The sequence below is a fragment of the Dermacentor variabilis genome, chromosome 9 (genome assembly GCF_050947875.1).
Source record: "Dermacentor variabilis isolate Ectoservices chromosome 9, ASM5094787v1, whole genome shotgun sequence".
Taxonomy (NCBI): domain Eukaryota; kingdom Metazoa; phylum Arthropoda; class Arachnida; order Ixodida; family Ixodidae; genus Dermacentor; species Dermacentor variabilis.
Window position 1 is genome coordinate 72,751,842 of NC_134576.1, and position 20,076 is coordinate 72,771,917.

Sequence of the window (20,076 nt, forward strand, 5' to 3'; positions counted from 1 at the left end):
GCCAATTTTCTTTGCAGAGTGGAATAATCAATGCGCATTTCCGAATTAAACCTCTGAAAACGAGCAGCCGAACTCTTCGTTTATCAATGGCACACGATCTGCAAAAAATAACTATGATTCCAGTAGAGGATACCCAAGGTGATATGCGAAATTTTCTACGAAATTCATTATGTCGCTCCATAACACAGTGTGTCCTCGTGAACTTTGAAGTGTAATTGCAAGCGTTGGGTGCATGGCTGCTTTCCTTAAGGCTAAATATGGCAGTTAGTACTATGAAGAGGGTACAGTAAAATGATTGTTGTTTCTGATCAACATTTTTACATAAAATGTATGAACTACTTGCTTAAAATAATGCTGCGGTATGGCAGGCCCAGGTGTCGTTTGACTAAAACGACATGAGAGAAATAGGTGTATATATATATATATATATATATATATATATATATATATATATATATATATATATAATAATGGGAGTTTTCTGCCACTCAACGCTTAAACTTTTACTCATTTTACATTCAAACATGAAACATTAACATTAAAAATGTAACAACATCATTAAACATTTAAACTCGTATGAAGTAACGAGACGTAAATGACTTGAGCCAGGCTACAAGGTAAACAAGTGTCTAAATTCAACAGTTTCGACCGGTGAAGCGATCTTCAGTCTTTACAATAAGAGGGTAGCGGCAGAAAACTCCCATTTTCTTGTAAACCCTGATGAAGATCGAGTCACCGGTCGAAACTGTTGAAAATAGTTGTTCTGTTTACCTTGTAGCGTGGCTCAAGTCATTTAAGTCTCGTTACTTGATACGACTGAGGAAAGCGTTCCCCAATGTACCAAGGGTTGCCTATCGCCGCAATAGGAACTTCAAAGACTTGTTAGTGCACGCAAAAGTAAGCCAAAACATCATTCCCCCGTAATAAAAGCATGTTGTTGGCCCAGGTGCAAAACATGCAGGCACCTTCAAAGTGATCTTAAAATTAAAAGCACCTCAAATAGTTACACACACGAAGTCAAATCTAGCTTCACTTGTACAAGTGCGGATGTGATTTATGTGCTTGAATGTTACTTCTGTGAGAATCAATATATCGGAGAAACGGGACAATCGGTCAACGTCAGATTAAACAGCCATCGCGCGGACACAGCGAAAAAGCTTCCCAATCCCGTCGCTGAGCATTTCGACCAACCAGGACATAATTTTGATGAACTACATCTTGCAGTCAAATTTTCGTTCTGAACGAGAAAGAAAATACAGAGAATCATAACTTATCCATAAGTTCAAGACACTGAAACGAATAGGCATGAACGTTTCAAAGGGAGCTTTGGAATCTATTCGCTATGCTAAATTTCAAGCTATAGGTAACATCACCTATTTTGGTTGCTTACTGTTTTCTTTTTTCGTTCCATTCTTATCCTTTTAATTATTTATTTATTCACTGCATTGCGGTATTTTCTTTAATTTTTTTTTCATGAGCACCGCTTTCTGCCGCTCCTTCCTTTACCTCTTTAAGCGACACAGTAGCCCACGGCCACCAGCGAAACAGGTAATAGAGGGGTGCTGCGCAAGCCGCTGACACGCCGGCTGACACACGGCCATTGACACGTGAATAATAGACGGCCGTTTCGCGGGCTTTGCGCACAGCACTGCTTTATTCTCAGTTCTACACACACGCCGCTACCACACCTTCGCTCGTCACCCCACCCACCCGCCTTACGCCATCTCCGCTTTAGAAGAACCCCACCTATATATACTGTGGCGAGGAAAGCATATGTCGTCTTGAAGAAGACACGTACACTTGTCGAAACGATGGCTCCTGCTTTCACTTTCTTCTCGTTTTGTTCATCTTCCTGTTGGAACGTGTTTGGAGCGAAAACTGCAGCAGTGACGTTATCATCCCAGTCGAAGTGTGTGGTACAGAGGTAGGAAGAAATGATGTCTTTCATGGTGCGGTTTCAGCTCTCGACCTGCCCGTTTGTTTGCGGATGTTGAGTGGATGCTGCAGCGTGTTGTATTCCATGCTTAAACAAGAAAGTTTTGAAGGCACGCAACATAAATGCCGTGCCACGGTCATCAATAATCAACTTCGCGTGTCATGTCGGAATATGAGGCACTCGTTAATGAAGGTCTTGACCAGAGCGGCTGCAGGGTCAGGGATGCCTCGAACTTCAACCACTTGTTCAGGTAGTGCGTGACCACAATGATAAATTTGTTGCCATATTTCCTGCTAGGGGCGGCCGCATGTGATCAATTCCCACGATATTGACACGTGCACTTGTTTATCTTTTTCGGGTGACCGCTTTTCACCGTTTAACAAATGTTATCGCTCAGTACGGGGCCCACCCGCATGTATTGGAAGTTTATCGAGTGTTATCGATGATTCCTTCTCCTGTCGTCGCCGAAGCTTGCATAATCTGATTTTGTGTATGCGCGACGCAAATGGTGTAGAACTTTCTGCTGGAAGACACGCGGACACCAGAAATCACTCTGGAACCTTGGATGGCTCATGTATAAAAACCGACGCACTTGACCGGCAGATCATAGATGTTCAACAAGAGCAGACACTCCCATAGAGACTAGCGACCGATTTGACTGCAGCGCACCAAGCGGATGGCATTAAGTCCTTCCGATTTTGGTTTTCGGCTCGTACGTTTTTATCCGTGCAAACACGGTTTTTAACCGTGTTTAACCGTTTTTAAGCACTTCCGTTTTTAGGCCGTGAAATTAGAGAGAAAGTCTCTCACGTAATTATAAGCGAGGGTTTTGGTGCCAGCTACATGAAGGGCCTTCTTTAAGAGGGCGAAGAAACGGCGTCAAACTTTGGCAGAGGGATAGCTGTACACGTTGTATGTGGACGTTGTGAAGAAGTTACAGGGTGTCTTAACGAAGACGACGAAGGGATGAGGGGCAGAATAAATAAGATGGCTGACACACTAGCCTAGCCCTACTGTGTATTATTAGAAATTGGCGCAGCCGCATTTTTTTTGTGTGTGTGTGGACATTCAAGTCGAGATGTGAGTACACTTCATCATTGGAGCAAATCAACGCGGTGGCGTCCGAATCTTGGCTGCAACGCCTCAAGATGAAGAGGAACAGGCTCTTCCGGAAGCAGTCAGCACTGACGCATAGGTGTCCTATATAAGCGCTAGAATGAAGCTCACTTACGATGATTTAGTTGCGAAAGAAAAAGTGAAGCTGACTATGAAACTTCATGGTTATCAGAAGTTTGTGCTGACTCCAATTCAAAACTGCGCGAAGCCTGCTACCGTTGCTTCGTCTTACAGTGGCGTCAACCTGCTCACTAAGTTTCTTGAAGCGCAAGAAGAGAAGAACAGAGAGCAAAATGAATTAATGAGTTTGCTTGTAAACGTGACTGAAGGAGGAATGAGCAGGCAGAGTCTCGAATACGTGAAGCCATATATGTTTGATGGAGATTCCAGTAGTCCCGAGTCCTGGCTAACATTTTATTAATATGCATGCAATGAAAACTACTGGCACAGTGATGAAGATAAAGTGAAAAACATGCGACCATTCCTATCAGTAATAGCCAAGAGTTGGTAGGAATTTCGTGTCAACGCTGACAGCAACAAGCCATGGACGAAGTGGAAGGAGAATTTGGTCGGCTCTTTTGGAGAGAACAAGGTTTTCTTATGAGATAAAGATATTTGCATTCAAGTACAGGTCTAGGTCTTCACTCAGCTGTTTTTATGAGAAAAGGAGGCTACTCTAGCTGACTGACTAAGCCTTGCCCAATACGTCTGTGGTTCCGCTTATTATTCATGGTTTGAGTCCCGACCTTCAGAAGCAAATACAAGTGAGAGGGCCCAATACGGTTGAAGAACTTCTGCAGGAAATGCGAAACCTCTACCCATAAGACTCGGGACTCCAGTGGCAGCCCATGCTGCCTGCTGCAATGTGCTCAACTGCCACATGAGCTAGAAGTCTACCACTTCTGGAGTTCCGCCTGGAGTTCAATAACGCGTGCACAAATCTGTGCACAGTGGCGTTCTTGCTTCCATTTCTTTTCTCGATTTCTTTCTTTTTGCGCTTCATTCCGTATCTGATATATCAAACCTTGTATAAACATATGATGATGATGGACCTCTGTCATGCCTCGCACCTACTATGGGGGATAGGCCAAGAGTGTGTACGTTGACAGTACACACTTCGTTGTTCTTCTCCGTGCACCATTTACTCACGTCAGCAATATTAATTTCCTGCCAAGATAATTTAAGATGATAAGGACGAAATAATGTAGGCGAACTTAAGGTGTATGGGCACACACACACACACACATTTATATATATATACTGACTGGCTTTGTGTCGTACCTTACGTGATAAAAGGAAGTCAGCTACAGTATAATTGATGGCGATAGCAAAGCATTAGTCGACTACACGAAATAAGGTATGTAGCTTTGTTTACCACATAAATTGAAAAGGCGTTTGCTTGCTAATTTCATTAACAATCATAGTGCCACGCACCGGCATGCACAGATCTCAGTCGATTTATGCAATTTTCGTAAGTGTGCCCCTTCATTTACTCTACTCACACACAAACACAAACGCACGCACGCGCACAGACATATATATATATATATATATATATATATATATATATATATGTGTGTGTGGTTGTGTTTGTGTTTTCTTTTTTACGTCCAACCCTTTTTCTGAGGCCTGCAGATGTTCCTAAAATTACGTCACTAATGATCATCATCATCAGCCCATTTTATGTCCACAGTACGACGAACGCCTCTCCTTGCGATCTCCGTTTACCCCTGTCCTGCGCCAACCGATTACAACTAGCGCCTGCGCATTTCTGAATTTCATCGCCCCACCTAGTCTTCTGCCGTACTTCACTGCACTTCCCTTCTCTTGGCACCCATTCTGTAACCCTAATGGTTCGCCGGTTGTGCAACCATTACATGACCGGCCGAGCTCCATTTTTTGCTCTTAATGCCAATTAGAATATAAGCTATCCCTATTTGCTCCCTGAGGTACCACTGCTCTCTTTCTGTGTTTTCAGGTTACGATTAACATTATTTGTTACATTGCTCTTTGCGCAGTCCTTAACTTGCTCTTCAGTTTGTTTGTCAGTCTCCAAGTTTCTTCCACATATGTTAGCACCGGTAGAATGCAATGATTCTACATCATTATTTTCAAAGATCCTGGTGGGCTTCCAGTCAGGATCTCACAATGTGCGTTCCAGCCCATTTTTATTCTTCTCTGAGTTTCCTTCCTACGATCAGGCCTCCCTGTGAGTAATTGACCTAGGTAAACTTACTCCTTCACAAACTCTAGAGGCTGACTGGCGATCCTGAACTCTTGTGCCCTCGCCCGGCTTTATATCATTATCTTTGTCTTCTGAATATTAATCTTAAACCGCAATCTTACACTATCTGTGCTAAGGCCCTCAATCATCTGTTGTAACTCATCTCCAGTGTTGCTGAACAGGACAATCTCATCTGCAAACCGAAGGATGCTGAGATATTCGCCGTTAATCCTTACTCCCTAAGCCTTCCCAGTTTCAAAGCTTCAATACTTCCAAGCATGTAGTGAATAGCATTGGAGAAATTGTGTCTCCTTGTCTGACCTGTTTCTTTACAGTTATTTTCCTACGTTTCTCGTGGAAAATTAAGGTAGCTGTGGAATCTCTGCAGATATTTCCCAAGACATCTATGTAAGCATCTTGTGCCGCTTGATTACGTAATGTCTCTACGATTGGTGGTATCTCTACTGAATCAAATGCCTTTTTGTAATCTACGAAAGCCATAGAGAGAGGCTGATTGTACTCCGCAGATTTCTCGACTACCTGATTGATGACGAAGATGTGATCCATTGCAGAGTATCCCTTCCTGAAGCCACCCTGTTCCCTTTGTTCACTGAAGTACAGTGTTTCCCTTATCCTATTAGAAGTTATCTTGGTGACTATTTAATGTAATACTTGTAGTAAGCTAATGGGCATAAAATTTTTCAAAGCTTTACCTTCGCCCTTTTTGCCGATTACTATAATGTTTGCGTTCTTAGAGTACTCAGAGAACCTTGAAGCCGATAGACAGTTCGTATAAAGGGCCGCTAGTTTTTAAGCATATGGCTCCTTCATCTTTGACTAAATCGACTGTTATTCCATCTTCTCCATCCGCTCTTCCCCGTTTCATGTCTTGCAAGGCCCTCCTAACTTCATTGCTAGCCGTAGAAAGAGCTCCTGCAACCAATTAATTACTGCTTCGAATGGAGGTATCGTGGCTGCTCCGGTTACTGTACAAGTCAGTATAGAATTCTTCCGCTGCATTTGCTATATATCTAAGACTACTAATGAAATTGCCCTTCTTACCTTTCAGTGCTAAGTCTTGGTTTGTTTTATGCCAAGTTTCCTTCTCACTGATTTCATGCTGCGTCCATCTTTTACTGCTTCCTCAGTCTTTCAGACGTTATAATTTCGAATATCTCTTACTTTCTCCTTTCCGATCAACTCGAATTCTATATGATCTCATCAATTGGGCACTTTCATTCTTTGTCATTCCTTTATTAGGGCCTTTGTTACTTCGGAGAGCTTACTTACTGGATGACTTGGTGCCTTACCTCGCACATCAAGTGCTGTTTCTGAAGCCAGCCTAGTTACGGTTTCATTCATTCTCTCTATGCCATATTCATCTCTCTGTTCCAAGGCAGCATATTTACAGCAGATGTCACGTGGTCGTGACGTCAAAAAACACAGTAGCAATACTGTGAAAGGCAAAAGTAGCTTTTGTTGGGTGAACCTGTGCCCACAAAACATGCTACACTTAAAGCACAACGAGAGCGGCGAACACAGTCGGCGATCGTCGAAAATCTGATCAGCGGATCAAGCACTTCGGCTTTTAAACAATAGTCGTCGAATGTTCCAGACTAATCTTTCAGACCCGCGTGCCTTCCACAAAGTTCAACACCATTCGCGTCATGCGATGAGATCACATAACACAAGGTTCCGCGACAACAGACAGCCGGATAGAAGCATCGATAACTTTCCAGAAACTTCGGATACATGCAGGCGCGTCCCACGCTGTTCGATTACATTTGTTAGGCGGCGAAACGTGGTCGCCCGATAAAGATAAGTACACGTGTCAATATTTGTTTGCAAGTAGCCGCCTGAATCGGTCTGCTTTTACCCTTACTGTGTCTACGTTGGCCTGTTTCTTAGTGAACAATTTTACCCTTTCTCTCTTTAAATTGGGGTGAATCCAAAACCTCACTATCCTTTGATAATTGCATTTTACCCTAATAATATTATTTGGGGTTTTACGTGCCAAAACCACTTTCTGATTATGAGGCACGCCGTAGTGGAGGACTCCGGAAATTTTGACCACCTGGGGTTCTTTACCGTGCACCTAAATCTAAGTACACGGGTGTTTTCGCATTTCGCCCCCATCGAAATGCGGCCGCCGTGACCGGGATTCGATCCCGCGACCGCGTGCTCGGCAGCCCAACACCATAGCCACTGAGCAACCACGGCGGGTCATTTTACCCTACCTAACACTTCTACACTCTGAGGCAGAAAGTATGAAATCAACTTCATTTCTTGTTTCGTCATTAGGGCTTTTCCCGGTCCACTGTCTGTTGCTACGCTTCTTGAAGAAGGTGTTCATTATTCGCAGCTTATTCCTTTCCGCGAATCCTACCTTCATCTCGCTTCTAGCGTTCCTAGAATTGACGCCATAGTTGCAAATTACGTCCTTACTGATTATTTATCTTCCACGGTAATATCATTTCCAGCAAGAAGTAAAGCAAACCTTCACCCATCCAATAATAAAACATATTTCCATTTGATATCTTCCTAGTAAGGAACGTTGTCATAAAAGTCTAGTTCCGTGCTTATAGATTTCGGAATACCCGTGTAAACCGCGATAACTGTTGTGAAGTTATTCGGTGAGTGTACTTCATTACGCTCGCAAAACTGAAAAATGCGGCTCTCTGCGGAACTCGTGTGAGAAGTAAGAGCGTGGCGTAAAATGAAGCTGGCGGCGCACTTCCCTCTTTCCATGATCCTAATCAGATTGGCGCTGTGCTTCGCTCCCAATTGGATCCATAGTCAGTTCCGAAGCAGAGGCGAAGCAGATTGCTTTATTTCACCGTAAAGTCAAGCTTCACGTATCGTCGCCCTACTAAGTCAAACGGAGGTTGCATCTGTGAGCCGCCTTTGGCAGTGGTGCGTGTGTCTTTCGGTAAATTGATCGAATAATTTGCGGCCCTCTATTTTAGCTTACGTGTTGATTTTGAATCGTAGAAACACGCAACCATAATTTTCTAACGATTCCCTTCAACTTGAACCTTTAAATTAATGCAATTACATTACTTATTGGATGGATTGCTTTGGTGTTTCTGGCAAATGATGTTCTGCCGGGCAGATGATTACTGTGTGGTGACTAATTACTGTGTAGATAATTACTGTGTAGGGATATAATTGTTATGAATAAGAAGAATAAATAGTGTTTTTGTAACCTTTCTTACCATAACAAAATGCTGTCCTCAAATTTTCTGGATTGCCCATTCGGCTATCTGTCGAACTTAATTGCAGTGCACCAGCGTAACTCAGCGAGCAGAATTTTCAAAAATTATCATTCAGAAAGCTGCCAGAATTTCCAAAATCTTCAGTTACCAACATCGAGAGGGTACGCCCTTTTATTAATACGCGTATTTAAGTCACTTAGTTCTAAGGTTTTTGCTGCATTATGGCAGAATTGTTTTCCGAATTAAAACACTGCTGTAACGCAGCAGGAAAGCTGCGAATAAGTGTCGTAACTACGCATATTATTCGCATGTTATTGAGATGCGCTTGTGTTCGTCGGCGATGTTCAACATATGACCGCCGGGGATATGTACAAACTCATCGAGTATGGAATAAAAGGAACGAAACAACAAATTTAGAGCCGGTTTCGAAGAGAGCGAACATGTTCGGTAGTTATACTACAAAATACCTAACTTCACTGCTTTTTGCCTGATCTCAACCAGAAACACATGAAAATGTAAATATTACCCATGAAGTACATGTAATTTTTTTTAGAAGATAACTTGGGGAGAAACCGCTGACAAAACGGAAAGTCATTGAATTCGTGAAGAAAAACAGCAAACGATCGAGCGCCAATGTTGAGACATTTGACAGCAGTGGCTGTGTTTGTGGCCACCGTTAAATTATGGGGTTTTACGCGCCAAAACCACGACCTGATTATGAGGCAGGCCGTAGTGGGGAACTCCGTAAGTTTAAACCATCTGCGGTTCATTAACGTGCACCTAAACCTAAGTATACGGCTTTGTCGCCACCGTCAATTACTACGAAATCTTCGAAGAGTTTTATGGCACTGCGTCAAGGATAACCTACATAGTTAGATACCTTGCAATTAATAAAGTTGTGTATAGACTTTGGTATTGTACAAAATGGCAAGTAAGTTGTTCAAACACATAGAAACAAGTGTAATAAAAAAGTATTTTCTAAATACTCAAAGATTTTCACAGTTAAATATATCATGAGTTCTGACGTTTGCTTATACAGAACACTCATAGTGTGGATCCTTGAATTGATGTCGCTTGAATCAGGTAGCTACCATGTGTTCTTTACCTTATTCTTTTTCTTTTCTCTTTATAAAACAGACAACAAGACGCGACCCGCCATTGTCGTAGGTAAGTGCACACAAAAATAGTGGGATTTCTTTCTTTAGATGGGTGTAAAGAAAGATTTGTAATCAGAAGTTTTGGTTACGTAAACGATATATTTCGGGAGGAATACAGGCACACAATTCGAACGTTAGACTATTTATGAACCCACTTTTTTTTACACGTCTTTGTTGGTTGGTTGAACTCAGCATTCGTCAACGGTTATAGAAGATTGCAGTGAATCAAAATGAAAAGCAGCCAATTTATTGAGATGCCTCGCCGCTGCGCCCCCCCTCCCGCCCTTGTTAAGGAGCGAAATCGATATATCTATGCGCACATTGATGTCATGACATGCCTCAGCTCATAGCGTTTGTTTTTTGTCGTGGGTGGCTCCAGAAAACCTATACCTATGTTAGAGGCATGGCCTCCGAGATTCTCGCGCGCCGTCCGGTTGCGGTTTGGGATGCTTTTTTCTCAGAGACAAATTTTCTCAGATGCTTTTTACTCAGATTTTCTGCCACACGCGGGTTTTCTGCCACACGCGGGCCTTAACGCTGTGGTGTTAAGAGGAAGCTTTAGCTCGGGCCCAACTCCGACGCGGCCTATTCCAATACATGTAGAACGCAAAAACGCTTTTCTGAGATAACCCCTGGACTGATTTTAATGAAATTTGTTGCATTTGATAGATCAAGTTAAATTCTAGTGACTGTTGGTAGCGGAATTTGGATTTTGGGCTTGAATTTTGTGAAAATATTTTCAAAAATTCGGTAATTTGAGAAATATAGAAGCACGAGGTTTATAAATTCATAGGTCTGCATCAAGAACAGATATCGCGGTTCTGTTAGATCTGTATCGCGGTTCTGTTAGATCATTCATAGCGGACAAATTCGATATGTCATTTGATATCTTACGTGAATTTGTTACGTTTTTTACAAGGGTTCTGCAAAAGCTGTATTTTCATGTTATTAAATTTTTTGATATTCATGTGTAACATATGAATTTTTGTTCGCTTTGGATGTACTATTAGATGCATTTCACAGAATTGTATTATAATTTTTCGTTGATGGGTTACAGAGTTGCAAACATGATAGTTTGGTTCTTGAAAATTTTAGATTTTCGCCAATTTTTAATAAAAAATTCACAACTTAAATAAAAAAATTCGAAACAAACAGTCACTAGATTTTAGGTTTTTCTTTTAAATGCAACAAACCTCGTCAGATATTGTGCAGTGATTGCCGAGAAAAACGAATTCTCCTTTTACATGTATTTAGGTAGGAGCACCCGAGCTAAAGCTTCCTCATAAATGCAAATGTTCCGTTCCGGACACTCATTTCTCGGCGCCCCGACTAGCCGCAATGGCCCAGTGCCTATGGCGTTTTGCTTCTGTAATTGAGGTCACGTGCTGAATTCCCTTTTGCGGCTGCTGCATTCCGATGGAGGCAGAATGCAAAAACGCTCGTGTGCTTAAATATAGATGCAGCTTTAAGAGATCCAAGTGGCCAAAATTAATTCGAAGACTCGAGTACGGCGTGGTAAAGACTCCATGGTGCTAAGTTTGGAAAGTTAAACTACATAATTTGAATTTTGAATTTCTGGACTGCTAATGCTGAGTGTGTGCCATTCTAAAACAAATTATTTTGTTTCTTTGTTGCTTCCACACAGAAAGCCGAGCTCCACAGATGCAAACTCTAGCAACAATCTACCCGGAAGTGTACGTAGTCGTTGACAAAAATTACGCAAAGGATGTCTCCAACGAGGAGCTCGTGCGTTATCTCACAGTTTTCATCACTGGGGTGAGCCAATTTTACTTGTGAGCTTTTCACGGCAACTTCCAACTAACTATGACAGTATTTTATTTGAAAATATTTTGTGCCATGATTTGTTATGGTAGGAACAACAATAACACTTGGACACATCCAGGAATATTAGACATTGCTCCATCGGCATTCTGTGGAACTTTACGGCAATGCACCTGCATAACGGTATGGGCAAAGTCTTTTGGAAATGATATTTCACAATAATCGGTCGAGTTTCAAAAAGTTCCGACTAACAGGGCAGAGAAAATACTTCCTTCTAAAAACAGATGCATTTACCGCACTTATTCATAACATCCGTGCTGCGTTAAAGCAGTGTTTTGGCCAGAGATTAGCAGTTAGTAACACGACAGGAGCAAATCGTATCGCAACCTCAAGGCCGAGGACCATTGACTAAAAGAAGATGCTTGAAATTTAAACCGCAAAGCGATCCGTTGCAGCTGGCGTTGGAACGTTATACTGGAAGAGCGAGTGTAATTTAGCCAGTTTGCAGGCACACGTTTCTAAGAGGCAGCAGGGAGGGAGAGAGAGAGATTATGCGCGTGCATGTCTTGAGCGTGCATTCGTATGCTTGTGTGCGCGTGCGTGTGTCTGCGTACGTCCATTTGCGCGCGCGCGAGTCCGTGTATGCGTTTGTGAGCCGGCTCGCGCGTGTGTGCATCCCTGAATTGCTGTGTGTGCGTGCATACATCTGTGTGTCCGCCTATACGTGCGCCAGCGTGTGCACGTAGTGTTGGTGTTTGTGCGCCTGCATGCATGCATTTTTGTCCGTGCCTGTGCCAGCTGTGTGCCCTTGCGTGCTTACATGCAGGGACGTGTATGAATGTGTGTATGTGAACGCGTGTGTTCGCGTATTAGCACGCATATTTGTGAACATGTGCATGCATCCCGGTGCCGCGCAATTCTGCACCGGGAAATACAAAAAAAAAACCGTGTGTTGAGAAAATTGCACAAACAGGCCTGGAGTGCGGCCTGATCCCGGTGACCAGAACCGGTAACGCACTCTCTCACCAGAGCAGGATTGGCCACCCTGGTGCAGTACTTGGCCACAACCTCCTATATGAATACAACAATCAAACCCCGGCCCTCAGTCCCCAGCAGCCGCGAAGCAACTGACCACGGCGGCGGTCAGATCTGTAACGCTGCAGAGGGTGCTAAGAATACCTGGCTCCGGACAGGCCGCCATTGGAATCTGAACCTGGCAACGTTTAACGTTAGAACGCTATCTAGTGAGGCGAGTCTAGCAGTGTTATTGGAGGAATTAGAGGGTAGTAAATGGGATATAATAGGGCTCAGTGAGGTTAGGAGGACAAAAGAAGCATATACAGTGCTAAAAAGCGGGCATGTACTGTGTTACCGGGGCTTAGCGGAGAGACGAGAACTAGGAGTCGGATTCCTGATTAATAAGGAAATAGCTGGTAACATACAGGAATTCTATAGCATTAACGAGAGGGTGGCAGGTCTTGTTGTGAAACTTAATAAGAGGTACAAATTGAAGGTGGTACAAGTCTATGCCCCTACATGCAGTCATGATGACCAGGAAGTCGAAAGCTTTTATGAAGACGTGGAATCGGCGATGGGTAAAGTCAAAACAAAATACACTATACTGATGGGCGACATCAATGCCAGGGTAGGCAAGAAGCAGGCTGGAGACAAGTCAGTGGGGGAATATGGCATAGGCTCTAGGAATAGCAGAGGAGACTTATTAGTAGAGTTTGCAGAACAGAATAATATGCGGATAATGAACACCTTTTTCCGCAAGCGGGTTAGTCGAAAGTGGACGTGGAGGAGCCCGAATGGTGAGACTAGAAATGAAATCGACTTCATACTCTGCGCGAACCCTGGCATCATACAAGATGTAGACGTACTCGGCAAGGTACGCTGCAGTGACCATAGGATGGTAAGAACTCGAATTCGCCAAGACTTGAGGAGGGAACGGAAGAAACTGGTACACAAGAAGCCAATCAATGAGTTAGCGGTAAGAGGGAAACTAGAGGAATTCCGGATCAAGCTACAGAACAGGTATTCGGCTTTAACTCAGGAAGAGGACCTTAGTGTTGAAGCAATGAACGACTATCTCATGGGAACCATTAAGGAGTGCGCAATAGAAGTCGGTGGTAACTCCGTTAGACAGGAAACCAGTAAGCTATCGCAGGAGACGAAAGATCTGATCAAGAAACGCCAATGTATGAAAGCCTCTAACCCTACAGCTAGAATAGAACTGGCAGAACTTTCTAAGTTAATCAACAAGCGTAAGACAGCGGACATCAGGAACTATAATATGGATAGAATTGAACAGGCTCTCAGGAACGGAGGAAGCCTAAAAACAGTGAAGAAGAAACTAGGAATAGGCAAGAATCAGATGTGTGCGTTAAGAGACAAAGCCGGCAATATCGTTACTAATATGGATGAGATAGTTCAAGTGGCTGAGGAGTTCTATAGAGATTTATACAGTACCAGTGGCACCCACGACGATAGTGGAAGAGAGAATAGCCTAGAGGAATTCGAAATCTCACAGGTAACGCCAGAAGAAGTAAAGAAAGCCTTAAGAGCTATGCAAAGGGGGAAGGCAGCTGGGGAGGATCTGGTAACAGCAGATTTGTTGAAGGATGGTGGTCAGATTGTTCTAGAGAAACTGGCCACCCTGTATACGCAATGCCTCATAACCTCGAGCGTACCGGAATCTTGGAAGAACGCTAACATAATCCTAATCCATAAGAAAGGGGACGCGAAAGACTTGAAAAATTATAGACCGATCAGCTTACTGTCCGTTGCCTACAAAGTATTTACTAAGGTAATCGCAAATAGAATCAGGAACACCTTAGACTTCTATCAACCAAAGGACCAGGCAGGATTCCGTAAAGGCTACTCAACAATAGACCATATTCACACTATGAATCAAGTGATAGAGAAATGTGCAGAATATAACCAACCGTTATATATAGCTTTCATTGATTACGAGAAAGCGTTTGACTCAGTCGAAACCTCAGCAGTCATGGAGGCATTACGGAATCAGGGTGTAGATGAGCCATATGTAAAGATACTGGAAGATATCTATAGCGGCTCCGCAGCCACCGTAGTCCTCCACAAAGAAAGCAACAAAATCCCTATAAAGAAAGGCGTCAGACAGGGAGATACGATATCTCCAATGCTATTCACAGCATGTTTACAGGAGGTATTCAGAGGCCTGGAGTGGGAAGAATTGGGGATAAAAGTTGATGGAGAATACCTTAGCAACTTGCGATTCGCTGATGATATTGCCTTGCTTAGTAACTCAGGAGACCAATTGCAATGCATGCTCACTGACCTGGAGAGGCAAAGCAGAAGGGTGGGTCTGAAAATTAATCTGCAGAAAACTAAAGTAATGTTTAACAGGCTCGGAAGAGAACAGCAGTTTACGATAGGTAGCGAAGCACTGGAAGGGGTAAGGGACTACATCTACTTAGGGCAGGTAGTGACCACGGATCCGGATCATGAGACTGAAATAACCTGAAGAATAAGAATGGGCTGGGGTGCGTTTGGCAGGCATTCTCAAATCATGAACAGCAGGATGCCACTATCCCTCAAAAGGAAAGTGTATAACAGCTGTATGTTACCAGTACTCACATATGGGGCAGAAACCTGGAGACTTACGAAAAGGGTTCTGCTGAAATTGAGGACGACGCAACGAGCTATGGAAAGAAGAATGATGGGTGTGACATTAAGGGATAAGAAAAGAGCAGATTGGGTGAGGCAACAAACGCGGGTAAACGACATCTTAGTTGAAATCAAGAAAAAGAAATGGGCATGGGCCGGACATGTAATGAGGAGGGAAGGTAACCGATGGTCACTAAGGGTTACGGACTGGATTCCAAGGGAAGGGATGCGTAGCAGGGGGCGGCAGAAAGTTAGGTGGGCAGATGACATTAAGACGTTTGCAGGGACAACATGGCCACAATTAGTACATGACCGGGGTAGTTGGAGAAGTATGGGAGAGGCCTTTGCCCTGCAGTGGGCGTAACTAGGCTGATGATGATGATGATGATGATGATGCGTGTCTGTGTGCACATGCGTATCTGCGTGTGCACTGCGTGTATGAGCATTTCCTCGCTTACAACTACCCGCAGAGGCAAATGGGATATAACGTTTACTTACACCCATAAGATCCACGAGACGACGAATGGGACTGTATTTATAGCGTTATCTCTTTCTGAAAGAGAAAGTGACGCGTGAAAAAGAGTGACGTGAACATCGCCGGCCTGCAATTCGTCACGACGACGCCGTAACCATCGGCACGCCCCCGCAAGCATTCGTTGTCTTTCTTCGGCGGCAGCGCAATGTCTTCATGCCGGTCACGCGCTGTGTCTGCGCCATCATTGCGTCGTGCATGGCTTCTGCGGCACAGCAAGCTTTTGACAGCCCACGTTCGCTGCTCCATCGGCATAAAAGCTGTAAGCTGTTTGCCTTCGCAAAACCAAGGGGGAGTAAAATAAAATTTATCAGCCCTTCGACTCTGTGAAAAACGTGAGAAGCGAAGCTGTGGTCCGTTTTACCTCAATAGACGCACCTATGTATAGAGTGTCCCAGCCAACTTTAGTCAGAGTTTAAAGATATGCGAATGCCCCGTAGGTAAGCACAACCAAGGTAATGTTTGCCGTCGCTTGGGAATACTGTAATTTTCTCATTCCGCCTAACTAGACAATTAGTCTTCATTAATTAATCAACTTCTCAAATATTACTATTAGATGAAAAGTGTGAGTGAGAAAATTGTAGAGCGACATTAAAAACTGCCCATACAACTTTCTGTTCCTAAATACGTGCTACATGAATGTTTTTCCGGGTGTGAAATAAGCCCGCAAATCCACGCAAAATTACCGTGCGACTGTCCACTCAAAGCCCTTAGCGTGTATTCGCGGGCTTCTTTCACGCTCGGCAAAACACCTTTATTCCACAGCTGTAACGTAATTACAACTTCACTGTAAAGTAATTACAAGTAAAGGAAACTCGGCGTAATAATAGAGTCATCCTGCCGCCGAATTTCAGCATAATATTTTGCAAGATACCTACATTAGATGACAGCTACGGAGCATTCGCGAGAAACTAGCGACGAAATTTTTTCCTTGTCGACGCGTAGACGGACGGACATCGACCACCGCCGGAGACTAGCTGTATACAGCTTCGCTGCAAAACCACAACGAGCTGGCCGCAAGGAACCTGCTCACGGAGCCAAGCCAATGATGACAATGGCAACATCACAAAATGGGTGGGCACGGTGAGGGCCACGATATAGACGTTCCTTTGCCCTGTCAGTTACGCTTTCAGACAGCCTTTAAATACAAAAGATTTGTTCGTGCAGGTCTTACAGCAGCTTGCTTGTTAAAAATTTCTACGCTAACCAAGATTATGCAGGGGACGGAAACCAAACTACTTAATTGCTCTAGTCTGTGGAAGAAGAAAAAACAGAAGCTGGTGCCTGGTGTCCACAAATTATATAACAGAGCCCACTCAATCAGGCGGGAGCGGGAGCAAACGCCACTGGTCTTCAATTTCGGAACCGCCGATTCCACTGTTCGCGCACCGTAAGCGTGTTCGGCGTGTCGTTGTCGTCTTTTATGCTCGGACCTCTGTTACATGTAGTAGTGCGATACAGAGCCCCCTTTCTAGTGAGGAAGCCGTGAGCTGGACTAATGACGAAGAGCGGATGGTGGGGGTGGGATACCCACGCGGCAAGTAGGACTGGCCAAGTCGGGAGGGAATGTGACAGCAGAAGTGGCTGAAGCATCAGAGTTCAAGTAGGCAGGCTTCAGACGGTCGACGGAGACCGTACATTCCCGGCCGTTGATGAGGAATAGAAAGTTTTTAGATGCACGCTTGGGTACTTTGAAAGGACCATAATACGGGAAAACCTTGGCGAGTAGCGCAAAAAACATGGACCCATCCGTCATGTGTACGTGTGTTCTTCTTGGTCCTGTCTTTCTTGGTTTGTTTCTCTGAAGGTGCTTCACAGCCAAACAGATGGTGTGCAGCTGTCGGTCGAACGTGCTGTAGCGGCACAAAGGAGGCGCAAGTTTCTGGCAAAAGAAGGCGATGGGCTGCCAAGCACCAGCAACTAACTGCTACAAGACTGCGCTGACAGCGGTTTCCGATGCTTCAACCACGACGGATGTTGGGACATCGCATTTGGGTGGACGAGGAGCGTCGTGCCGGCTATGACTTCTTCGATGCCTCTAAATGCGCGGTCAACGGTGTCGTTCCAGGCCGCGGGAGTATTCGGTGTCTTAAGGCCCAAGAGAAGGTCATGGAGAGGCTACAGTACATTGGCGCAGCGAGGAATGAAGCGGCGGTAATAGTTGGCGAAGCTAAAAAATTCGCGCAGTTGCCTGGTGGTGGATGGCTGAGCAAATTCACATATTGCTGTAACGCGGGCGGGGCCGGCAGTGGACGAATACCAAGTGCGTTCACGCGATGGCCGAGAAAATCCAACTACGTAACACGGAACTCGCTGTTCGGAACGTTAACAAGCCCAAACTTGCTGATTCTAGCGAGCATGTGACGTACATGAAAGTTGTGAGCTTCGGCGGTGGTTCTGTAGACGAGGATGTCGTCAGGATAGGCAAAGCAGCACCTGAAGCCACGTAATACATTGTCAACGAAACGCTGAAAGGTCTGAGCCGCATTACGAAGACCGAAACGCGGGTACAGTTATTCGAACAGGCCGAAGGGTGTTATAATGGCGGTCTTGGGGATATCTGAGGACTCCACAGGAATCTGGTGATAGGCTTTCACCAGGTTGACCTTGCTAAAATGGTGCAATCTCGCAGTGCCAACGTAAAATCCTCAATGTAAGGTATTGGGCACGGGTGCGGGGCAGTCGAGAGCACAGTAATCGTCGCAGGGGTGCCAGTCGCTGGTTTTCTTGGGTACCATATGGAATGGCGATACGCAAGGACTGGAGGTGGGACGATTTAAACAAAGGTACAGTACGTTTTCAAACTCCTCTTTGGCGGCAGCTGGACGATCCGGCGCGAGGGTTCGAGCCCGAGCAAACAGGGAAGGGCCAGTTGTGACGATATTATGTGTCACGCTGTGAGTGACTGAGTACTGAAAGGAGGGCAGCCGGAAGACGTCAGGAAACTCGGCAAAGATGGCTGACCAAGGGTTCGGAACGACCATGTGAGCCTGGAGAACCCAGAGGAATGGAGCGCGACAGGAAGCGCCTTGGACGGGTAAGCTCGTCTCGGATTCCAAAAGGCGGCGGTGCCTCACGTCGACAACGAGCTTGTAGTGCCAAAGAAAGTCGGCTCTGATGGCGGGCTGGCGCGCGGCCGCGATGACAAAGATCCAGCGAAAGGTACGTCAAGAGTCGATGACATGAGTTGCCGACTTTTGGCCGTAGGTCCTGATAGTCGATCCACTTACCGCAGTGAAAGGAGGAGAGTTGGGAGGATGGCGGTGCTCAGCCAACGTAGGAAGAAGGACGCAAATCTCGGAGCCATTGTCGACGAGATAGTGGACTTTGGTGACAAGGTGGTGATGTGCAAAGACGACTGGATCTGGGGTTAGGTTGCGGTCGCCGTTGGTGTTCGGCCGAACTGTTTCCCGCGTAGGAGCAGTGCTGGAGGCTCTGGTATGCGCGAGAGCCATAGCGACGGTGGTACTAGCAACGCGTAACGAGAAGGAGAACAGCATCCACAGTGACCGGGGCTGGGGCGGCGACGTCGTGACGAAGAACGCGGCCGGCGTGTTCGGATGGCAGCGACCACAGCCGTCAGTCGCGCTACTTGAAATGTTAGGTCCTCGTTATATTTCAAGGAGATGCGCGTAGCTGTCGCCAGCGACTGCAGCGTGGGACGGAGGGTAAGGAGCGCGATGAACTGATGTCATGGAGGGAAAACCGACATCCATAATCTTGTCGACCAACTGCCAACTCCGGGGAAGAAGAGAAACATTATAGAATGAAACAAAATTTGAGGTGACGTGGTGGGGCCACTATTTCAGGGCTCCACTGCTTCGAGCCACTCGCTGGGCTTGGCTCAGGAGAACCAGTTGGCCTTTAAGCCGGTGAATCAGTACTTCACTAGACACCATGGCATCCCAACAATGACAAGTTGAGTTCCGTCATCAAAGATCCTTACAAAAATCTACGCAAGATATCACAAGTGAACAATGAGGTCAACCACTTAGTGATGCCTAAAGGCAGTGACAGTGACATTCTTGATGTCAGCAAATGGCGGCGTTATTGTGCACCTTCTGAACAGTGACTTTCTCGATGGGAGTGGGACAGCATTTGATGCTTGAGGAACAGGTTGGCTGGAGAAGCGGACGAGGAAGTGCACGTGATTTAGGATAAAAGCAGGACTTCTCAGCCACGCCACGACTCTCGCTTCTGATGACACACTCACGCGCACACACACACACACACACACGCACACACACACACACACACACACACACACATATATATATATTTATATATATATATACATATATATATATATATAAATACACGCACTCCCTGGGCTAGAGCTACTAAACATGAATGCCTGACTTAGGTAGCCGGCGCTCTAGCACCATTGGCAGCGCTACGCACACGTAATGCGGATTTTCTTGGTTCAGATCCTACCGGCAGTGAAGTTGTCTTTTCGTTCGCTT

The 20,076-nt window shown here is 45.0% G+C and overlaps 1 protein-coding gene across 3 annotated transcripts in view; it reads left to right on the forward strand.

Moving 5' to 3' along the window:
• The window catches only part of LOC142558062 (venom metalloproteinase antarease-like TserMP_B), a 154,160-nt gene that overhangs the window by 62,979 nt on the left and 71,105 nt on the right, over positions 1 to 20,076 (forward strand). For all 3 annotated transcript variants that reach the window (XM_075670224.1, XM_075670225.1, XM_075670226.1), the window contains 3 exons: positions 18 to 138; positions 9,629 to 9,658; positions 11,294 to 11,424. In XM_075670224.1, coding sequence (XP_075526339.1) covers positions 18 to 138; positions 9,629 to 9,658; positions 11,294 to 11,424 — 282 coding nt within the window. The remainder of the gene's footprint in view (positions 1 to 17; positions 139 to 9,628; positions 9,659 to 11,293; positions 11,425 to 20,076) is intronic.